This window comes from Somniosus microcephalus, unplaced genomic scaffold, assembly GCF_052327205.1.
Source record: "Somniosus microcephalus isolate GS21.2 unplaced genomic scaffold, FLI_Smic_1.0 unresolved_chr1, whole genome shotgun sequence".
Lineage (NCBI taxonomy): Eukaryota > Metazoa > Chordata > Chondrichthyes > Squaliformes > Somniosidae > Somniosus > Somniosus microcephalus.
This window is the reverse complement of record NW_028225179.1, coordinates 175063725-175073913: the sequence shown is the minus strand read 5'-3', so window position 1 is coordinate 175073913 and position 10189 is coordinate 175063725. Positions and strand designations below refer to the sequence as shown.

The window sequence follows — 10189 nt, the reverse complement described above, 5'->3', positions numbered from 1 at the left end:
TTTTTAAAGGGGCACAAACAATAAACACCCAAATCGTAATCTTTCCTGGATCGACATTGCCCTCCAGTCCCTCTGGTGCACACCGGCCGCGGAAAGCCTCACGCGAGGTAAAACCCCTTTCCAGTTTGTGCGCTGACTTGAAAATAATAATTCCTCACAACATCAAATGAGATGATTACTTCTTTAAGACAGTCTCTGACTCACACAAGAGATTATCAGGTGGGGTGCTTGCAGCCAATGAAAATGAAATGGATCTCGGATAAAACCACAGATTTCTATTGGCTTTTTTGGATCAGTTTTGTAACATGGTGCTGGTAAGAAGGTCAAGTGCAATAGTGTCTTTTTTGTTACTGTGGTGAAACATTTGTTCAATTCTGCAAGCAAGCTTTAAGCAATCAGGTTGTAGGTGTGTTGAGGATCCAAGAATAACTTAAGCTGCACTTGATTGATTCAAGTGGCAGACATTTTGGAACTCTCTTTCTCAAAAGGCAATTAATGCAGGTTCAATTGTTGATTTTAAATCTTGAGATTGATTTAAATTTTTATTAACCGAAGGTATTAAGGAATATGGGACAAATGGAGTTTGGTCACAGATCAGCCATAAGCTCCTTGAATGGTGGAACAGGGTAGAGGGGCTGAATGGCCTCCTCTTGTTCCTATTTCTTAAAACAGTATTGACTACTTCTCTGGAGCAATCCCAGCAAGTAGCTCTCAGATTTGTTGGGATTCAAATGATAACTATTGAGCTTCTTCTCTTGTGACTTCAGATGTTATCCATGGTGCTATTGTTTACCATCTGTCACTATAGATTTCTCTTGCAGGTGTCATGGCTGATACTAACCAGGATGCTCCACTCATTTGGTTTCTGATGAAGCCCCTTGGGGAGAGGTTATTACCTTGACATCATTGCTATATTACTGTTAGGTCCGTGATTCTGAGAGTATGCTGTTTTTCAATAACCACACGGATGCTGTAACTTAACGATAAACAGATATTTACTGGAGGAGGGTAGTCTCAAGACTGGGGGTACAGAGGCATGTGCAAGGCTTATATACAGGTGTGGTCACTGCCGGTACTACAGTATACAGGAGCTGTAAAAGTAGTTCTGTCTTAAAGGCACATACACTACAATTCCTCCCCTTAGATTAGTAGTACCCCTAATATTCAAATAAAAATTAACACATTAAACAACAATAGTCCATTTATAGATTCAGTCTTTGGGGCGGCTTCCTGACCCTTTCGGGATAGCGCCTTTCCTGAGGTTCTTGTTCTTGGTGCAGAGACGATTCTGACCCCTTTTCATCGGGTAGTTCATCGGGTTCCACTGCTACTGGTTCTGAGGTAGATGCTACCGGCATGTCGGGTTCATCCCCAGGTACTCGAGACATGGGGTTGATGCGTTCCTGTGATGCTAAGATCTGATTGACGTGGCGTCTCACAATGTTCTCCCTGACATCCACTGTGTACATTAATGGCCCCTGCCTTGTGCATATCGTTCCGGGTTGCCATTCCTCTGTTCGATAGTCACGGGCCAAGACTGGTTGTCCTACATTGAAGCTCCTTGTCGGCTTCTCATTGATGTGCTGGAATTGTTTGTCCTCAACATTTCTTCACACATTTGGTCTGAGAAAGTCCAGACGAGATCTCAACCTTCGATTAAAGAACATCATGGCCGGGGTCTGGTTGGTAACTGCATGTGTCGCGTTTCGGTAGGCTAATAAGAAATTGTCCATCTTATGCTGTAGTGGAATTTCATCGTCGCACGTGGCCTTTATCGCCTTCTTAAAGGTTTGTACGCACCTCTCAGCCAATCCATTTGTGGCTGGATGATACGGGGTGGATGTGTAATGCCTTTCCCCATTCCTTCTCATAAATTTTTGAAACTCTTCGGACACAAACTGTGGTCCATTATCAGAGCAAATCTGCTCTGGCAAACCGTTTCTGGCAAATATGGTCCGTAGGACTGCAATTGTTTTCTCTGTAGTGGTTGAGGACATTTTTATCACCTCAGGCCACTTTGAGCATCCACTGCTATTAAGAACATTGAGTCCATGAATGGACCAGCGAAATCAATATGCACCCATTGCCATGGAGAGGAGGGCCACTCCCATGGGTGTAGAGGGGCATGTGGTGGTGCATTTTGGACCTTCTGGCATCCTAAGCAGCTCTTAGTTAGGTCTTCGATTTGTTGATCGATTCCCAGCCACCACACATAAGCCCTAGCAAGGCTTTTCATTTTCACTCCCCCCAGATGACCTTCATGTAGCTCATTTAGCACTCTGTCCCTTAACTTGGGTGGAATCACCACTCTGGATCCACACATCACTGTCCCCTGGCATACTGACAGCTGTTCTCTTCTGGATGAGAATGCTGGCAACAGTGAGTCGCCATGTGTTGGCCATCCCCTCACCGTCAAATCATATACCCGAGACAGCGTCGGATCATTGCGGGTCTCCTTCTCTATATCCGCGTTCGTTACTGGCAATCGTTCCATTATTGACGAATAAAATATCTCGATAGGGTCCACTGCTGGTGCTTCCTCCACAGTAGGCAGTGGCAGGCGCGATAGCCCATCAGCATTCTCATGCTGTTTCATGCCTTTATATTCTATTTCATATTGATTCGCCCCTAGAAACAGGGACCATCTTTGTAACCGTTGTGCAGTCATCACTGGAACGCCCTTCTTAGGATTAAAGATGGAGACAAGTGGTTGGTGGTCAGTCAGCAAGGTGAACTTCTGCCCATGCAGATAGTGGTTGAATTTTTTTACTCCCCATACTAGGCTGAGGGCCTCCCTGTCAATCTGGGCGTAGTTGCGCTCGGCTGAGGTTAGTGACCGAGACGCAAAGGCTACTGGCCTCTCCAACCCATCTGGGAATTTGTGCGACAGCACCGCTCCAATACCATAGGGTGATGCATCACATGCCTAACGAATTGGTAGCGCTGGGTTGAAATGGGCCAACACCTCTTTTGATGTGATCAATTCTTTACACTTCAGGAAAGCTCGTCTACGTTCGTCATCCCACTTCCATGGTACCCCTGTTTGCAGTAGGGTGTTCAGTGGGTGTAATACCGTGGACAAATTTGGTAAGAACTTGTGGTAATAGTTTACCAGCCCGAGGATCGACCTCAGTTGTGACACATTTTCCGGTGCTGGAGCCTTGACTACTGCCTCAATCTTTTCAGGGGACTTATGTAACCCCTCTTCATTGATGACGTGGCCGCAATACGAGATCTGTTTCTGGAAAAACTCGCACTTGTGGCGATTAGCTCGTAGCCCATACTCCTTTAATCTGGTTAGCACCTTCTCCAAGTTGGCGAGGTGATCACTGTCATTTTCGCCCATGACCAAGATGTCATCCAAATAACACTGGGTCCCTGGAATCCCTTGCAGGACTTGATCCATTGCCCTTTGCCAGATAGCCGGAGCCGAGGCTACCCCGAACACCAGCCGGTTGTATTGATAGAGACATTTTTGAGTGTTAATCGTAAGGTATTGTTTCGAAGCTTCTTCTATTTCCATTTGCAAGTACGCCTGGGCTAGATCAATTTTGGTGAAGCGTTTACCTCCAGATAGCGAGGCGAAAATATCGTCCATTCGTGGAAGCGGATATTGTACCATGTGAAGGACTGGGTTCACTGTCACCTTAAAATCCCCACAGATGCCGACCTTCTTTGGTTCCCCGGGCGTATTACTCAACAACCTCTTCATTACAGGAATGATGGGTGTAGCCCACTCGCTCCAGTCCGCTTTGGACAGTACTCCTGAACGTTCCAACCCTTCCAGCTCTGCTTTGACAGCTGGTCTGATTGCATAAGGCACTGGTCTGGCATTAAGAAACTTTGGGCTTGCATTTTCCTCTATTTTAATTATTGCTGTTATGACTTTTAGTGTTCCGAGTCCCTCCTGGAACACTTCTTGTGCATCAGTTAGCATTTTTGACAGTCGTCCAGGTGTGACGTCGTCATCCTTTTTGGCCTCAACCTTCAGTGCCTGTATGGAATGCCAATCTAATTGTATCTTCCGGATCCATTCACATCCTAGCAGTGGTGGTCCTCCATCTGGCAATACATATATATCCATTTTAGGTATTTCCTGGCCTTTATATATCACTTTCATCCTTATTTTTCCTTTGGGGTAGACTTTTTGCCCCGTATACGTCTTCAAGACAATCTCTGTAGCTCTCAAGGGTATATGTGAAAATAGCCGCTTGCAGTCCCTTTGGTTTATGACTGATGGGCTGATCCTGTGTCCATTTCCATTTTCACTTGGACTCCGTCTATCTTGAGTGTAACCCAGATAGTCTGGTGATCCTCCATTTTGGTTACCTTATGTAGTTTCAGACAACCCAGCTCCTTGCTTCCGGAGTCTGTGTCACTTTTCTGTTCGTCTGAACCACTGTCCATCACCTAGTGTACCTTTTTGTACTTCTCCTGTGGAGATTTCTTACTGTTGGTTGTCTTCCCAGACCTGCAGACTCTTGCTATGTGTCCTGCTTTTCCACACTGTCTGCACACTTGGTCCTTGAACCAACAATCTTTCTGGTCATGTGTTGTTCTGCCGCAGCGGTAGCACTTCCCTGTTCCATAGGTCATTTCGTTGGTGCCATATTCTTGCGGTCTCCGTTGTATCTCTGCAGCTCCCCTTGCGGCTGCTTCATGTGATACTGCCATACTGAAAGCCTTGTCCAGCGTCAGATCCTTTTCTGATAGAAGCAGTTTCTGGGTTCCTTCACTTTGTAGCCCACACACAAACTTGTCCCTTAGTGTATCTGCTGGTCCCGCTCCAAACTGGCAGTGTTTCGATAGCTTGCGCAGTTCCGTTAGGTACTCAGCATTGCTTTCGTCTTTGTGTTGGTTCCTTTTATGGAACTTAAATTGTTCTGCTATCAGCAGCGGTGTGGGGTTTAAGTGGTCCTGTAGGATTTCTACTATGCTTTCGAAATTCTTCTCTGGGGTTATTAGATTTTGCAGTAACCCATAAGTTTTTGCACCCATGGAATTTAACAAAACCAGTGCTTTACTAACATTTGGCACTTCATTCGCCCTGCAGTACACCTCAATACGTTCCACATATGTCACCCAATCTTCGACTTCATTGTCGAACGTAGAGATACTGCCGCTCTTCGGCATCCCTGGGTGTGATTTAACTGTCAAAAATGGCATCTCCCGCGCTTCCCCTTCTTCTCCGCTGGCACAAAATGGCGTCTCCCGCGCTTTCCTTCCTTCCCGTGCTCGCCCTTCTTCTCCGCTGCGGCTTCTAAAAATGGCGTCTCCCACGCTCTTCCTCCTTCTCAATGGTGTCTCCCGTGCTCTCCCTTCTTCTCCCCGCGAACACTGTTCAGCCCTTGAGCCCTGGCTGTGCTCTGCGCGTTTTTTTTTTTTTTTTTTCTCGATGCCGCTCGGTCCTGAACCCGGCTGTTGCTTTACCCTCCCCCCCCCCCCTCTCCCTCTCTCTCTCTCTCTCTCTCTGGTTTGTTTTTTTTTCTCTCGCCGCCGCTCGGTTTTCAACCCCCAGCTGCGCCCTGTGCACTTCACCCTCTCTCTGTCTTACCCCGTCGACGCTGCTCGGCTTTCTCTCTGCCATCGGTCGGCTCCAGCCGCTGCTGTCTGGGAAGGGTCTGCGCTGGACCTGTCGTCAGTCTCTTGCTGATCGTCGTGGCTGGGGAACCAAGCCCGGCTCTCCACAGCCTCCCCTGCGATGTTCACTCTCTGCCGGACGACTGGGCGGTTGCTCGTGGTCGACGCCCGTGTTCCTGACCTCGACTTTTTTTTTTTTTTGTTACTCCGCCCTCCCGGAGTGAATCCTCGAAGGGAAATGCAGAGTTGCAGGTAGATTCGAATCGACACTCGTCGCCTCTGTTAGATCCGTGATTCTGAGAGTTATGCTGTTTTTCAATAACCACACGGATGCTGTAACTTCACGATAAACAGGTATTTACTGGAGGAGGGCAGTCTCAAGACTGGGGGTACAGAGGTTTCGCAAGGCTTATATACAGGTGTGGTCACTGCCGGTACTACAGTATACAGGAGCTGCAAAAGTAGTTCTGTCTTAAAGGCACATACACTACAATTACCACTAGGTGATGGTGTTGGCTCAGTGGTAGCCTTTGACTCAGAAGGTTGTTGGTTCAAGCCCCACTCCAGAGATTTGAGTGCATAATCTAGGCTGACCCTTCAGTGCAGTATTGAGGGAGTGCTGCACTGTTGGAGGTGCTGTTTAATTTGGAAAAGATGTTAAACCAAGTCTGCCCTCAATTGGCTGCTGTGTTTCCTACATTACAACAGTGACTATACTTCAGAAGTACTTCATTGGCTGCAAAGTGTTTTGGTTGTAAAAGGTGCTGTATGTAAATACAAGTTCTTTCTTTATTTCTGCTGCTGCCCTCTGCTGGAGAGGTATTATTTCTGACCTAATCAATCTGGTATTACCACAATTCAATCTGCAGTGGGTTATTATTGGAATAATCAAGCTCGGAGTCTTATATTTGAGCTTGGGGGGGGGGGGGGGGGGGGGGGTGGTATTTGCTAATGGTGTGATTGTATGAACAGTGCAACCCACTATAAATGGGAGGTCTAGACAAGAGTAGGTGGAGAGAAACTGGTTCTTGACCCTTCTGCCAATGGGAACAGAGGACACAGATTTAAGGTGATTGACAGAAGAACCAAAGGCGCCACGAGGGGATAACTTTTTTTTTACGCAACGAGTGTTTAGGATCTGGAATGCCCTGCCCGAGAGGGTGGTGGAGGCAGATTCAAAAGGGAATTGGATAAGTACCTGAAGGGGGGGAAACAATTGCAGGGCTACAGGGAAAAGGGCAGGGCAGTGGGATTCGCTGAGGTGCTCTTGCAGAGAGCTGGTGTGGGCTTGATGGGCTGGATGACCTCCTACTGTGCTGTAACCATTCTGAAGTACTCTTCTCCTTCAGTGGCGTCCAAGCCATAAGGTATCCATGATCATGACTAGTAAATGCCTCAGTCAACTGGTACCATGCCCTCTAAGTGGACCAAGATGGTCAGTGGCAAACCTCTTCTAGTTTTATTGGTTTCCAATATATACAGTTCCTCCTCTCTACAGGAAAACCTGAAGAACATCAATCATGTGGGTGATCAGTCTGGGAGGCACCAAGTGGCAGATTTCAACAGTGGGTCCAAAACACTCTGTGCCCTGGTGAGTTCCTCGCTCTGTTTTAACTTCTGTATGCGGACCAACCCCAATGGTAGTACAGGGAACTCTTTGGTATCCGGCACTGACGGGACCGGGATTGTGCCGATTGATTAAAAATTCCAGATGACGGAGAGGTTTATCTACCGAGGCTATTTTTAACAAACAAAAATTTTAAAAATCAAGATGTGCAGTATACAGTAATTGGGTACTCACCTACAGAATGTTGTTAAATGGATGGTGGAAGATGCTTGATTAAGTACAGTACTGCCAGTTGAGGGTAATCCATAACTCTTTAATTACTTTACTGTATAAGTTTTGTTTTACTGTTAACAACTATATACAGCGCAGGAGAGTCAGACTCCTGTTACTGATTACTCAGATTTCCGACAGCTCCAAGAAGCAGAGTAGTGGCAGTTTGGAGAACTACCCTCAGTGACCAACTCAGTCACTGCGGCAGACTCGGACTCGGCAACATTTCCGGTTATTGAGGTGTTGTTTTATTTTGCCGGTTAATAGAGAATTCCTGATATTTAGGCGCCGTTTAAACGAGAGTTTCCTGTAGTCATATTACAATGTAGCTTTATTTAAGATCTAGGTTGGTTCCTGTGTCATTTTAAGTGGGCAGAGAAAGCCTTGCAGTCTTGTAGGGATTTTGAGCCCACCTTCCAAGGATTGGAAAGCTAATACAAGCCCCTGACTTTTGTCTGCAGTGAACTAGGAAGATCAAAGTATGCATTTGCCTTTTGTTCAGTTGCAGATCCTCTATCTCTGCCATCTGGTACAGATCTAACATTCAAATTTTGTTTGGACTGTTCCAGTCAAACTCCAAGTGATCAAGTCTCTCTTTTTTAAACAAAACACAACGTAATTTGTGTGTGTGTTCCCCTTTTAATTTTCTCCCATCATTGGGTGCAGTTCCATGTGTATTGGATTCCCTTCAGTTCTTTGCCCAATCTGCAACTCTGACCCTAGATGGTGACCATGTGGGACGGTTATGTGACTTGGTATATATGTCCCAGCAATAGCATACCTCTGAGCTCAAAACTCACGAGAAGAAATGTTCCAGGCCGATAACATGCCTGTCAATATACCCACAACTTCCTTTGTGTCCATCTAGGACCTTTGGGCTCATTTTGGAGATTGGAAAGAAATCCACAGAGAAGATGATGATGATGATGAGGTATTTATCCGATTTTGTATGAAAACCAATCTGTAGCTTTTGTTGCTAAGCAGCCATTGATCCACGTGACTGTTACCATCTCCAAAAAAAAAAAAAGTCGTCCTATTTGGATTTGACGCTCGCTGCTGTCTGATGGCCACTGAGTGGAGACCTCTGCTCTTCCAAGCAAGGAAATGGAGCAATCACTCCGCTCTGCTCACACCTCAACAGCCAAGTTGAGAGCAGCATTGGAAAGAGACACTTGCCCCTTTGGCCATAGGTGGGACATTCCATGGGAAGACCATACAAGAAGATAACTGGAGGAAGAGAACGGCATTCTCCTATTGAGGGGGCAATTGAACCCTAAATTTCTCTTGCCATTCATGTGGGATAATTGCCAGCATTGTCTCCTGCATAGCCTTCACATTTTGGCTTTAAAACTTGGCCCATCTTTCAAATGTAAAAATGCTATTAACTAACTGTTGCTCTGGAGGTTGCTAACCAGTGCACTGCACCCTTCATAGCCTCTACACAGGTAGATGGTGACAGCCCTTAATGTTACACCTGTCCGTTCCATCATTACTTCTAGTCACATTCTTTACCTGTTACTTGATCTATGACCGTTCACTTTCTCAGATTGTAACAATGTTCCTCATGCCTTCTGAGCCATGTACCTCCAGTGTGTCATTTTTTTTTCATCAGACTCCTCAACACTTGCCTTTTTTGTTGTTCCTTCAAGGACACCATCATTAGTCACCCTTGTCAAGAGACATGGCAACTTTCTTTTATCTCTCGCTTTTTCTCTTTCTTTCACTCTCTCACTATATTTCTTTCGTGCTCTCGCTTTTTCGCTCACTCTCGATCATAGTCATAAAGGCACAGAAGGGAGGTTATTTGGCCCATCGAGTCCATGCCGGCTCTCTGCAGAGCAATCCAGTCAGTCCCATTCCCCCGCTCTATCCCTGTAGCCCTGCAAGTTTATTTCCCTCAAGTGCCTATCCAGTCTCCTCTTGAAAACAGAGTGTCTCCGCTTCCACCACTTCCATCAGCAGTGAGTTCCAGGTCCTCGCCACTCGCTGCGTAAAAACAAGTTTTTCCTCACATTCCCCCCTGTATCTCTTGCCCAAAACCTTAAATCTCTGTCCCCCAGTCCTTGTACCATCAACTAGTGGGAACAGCCTTTCCCTGTCTAGCCTGTCCAAACCCATCATAATCTTCTACACCGCTATCAAATCACCCCTCAACCTCCTTTGCTCTAATGAAAACAAATCCAGCTTCTCCAACGTGTCCTTGTAGCTAATTCCCCAGAACCATTCTGCTAAATCTCCTCTGCACCCTCGAGGGCCTTCACATCCTTCCTAAAGTGTGATGATCAGAACTGGACGCAATACTGCAGTTGTGGCCTAACCAGCGCTTTGTAATACTTATAAGCGAGCCTGGCTATTTTGTTTGGCTGATGGTGCAGGTAGGTACAGCCACCATGCAGGTCCGATATGGTGCACATATCGATATGTTAAAATGACTACTGTCTCCTCAGGTCTCTGCTACCAAGGAAAACCATGCCAGGCTGGGTGAAGAAGATCTTAATGATACACTCGAATATCTAACTGGTGACGGAGAGATTCCCCACCTAGTCTCTCAAAGTGAGAATGCACACCAAGTTGATGAATCCCTTATTATATGAATAATCCTCACCTAATTATATTCTAGCCTTCTGTAAATAAAATTTATTTGTCGAAAATCTGTTTCTGGTTGAATTCTTCTTTTGATCTGGATGGTCTGAAATCCAGCATCTTCCCCACCTCTCTGCTCAACACCTGCGGGTGTGCTCGTTCGCTTGGTGTCTCGAGCATTAGCTCATG

General features: G+C 46.1%; 1 protein-coding gene across 1 annotated transcript; it reads left to right on the top strand.

The window, feature by feature from the left end:
• The first annotated feature begins 247 nt into the window (after positions 1 to 247).
• Positions 248 to 10189, top strand: LOC147096601 (uncharacterized). Its single transcript, XM_085974140.1, has 4 exons — positions 248 to 314; positions 7079 to 7171; positions 8286 to 8348; positions 9865 to 10189. Exons 1-4 carry the CDS (start codon positions 306 to 308, stop codon positions 10009 to 10011), a joined length of 312 nt encoding a protein of 103 aa, XP_085830266.1. The 5' UTR covers positions 248 to 305; the 3' UTR covers positions 10012 to 10189.

Excerpts from the sequence above, each read along its gene's own strand:
- LOC147096601 (XM_085974140.1), top strand. Across the intron at positions 7,172-8,285 it reads CCAAAACACTCTGTGCCCTG|GACCTTTGGGCTCATTTTGG; the intron begins GTGAGTTCCTCG and ends GTGTCCATCTAG. Across the intron at positions 8,349-9,864 it reads AAGATGATGATGATGATGAG|GTCTCTGCTACCAAGGAAAA; the intron begins GTATTTATCCGA and ends CTGTCTCCTCAG.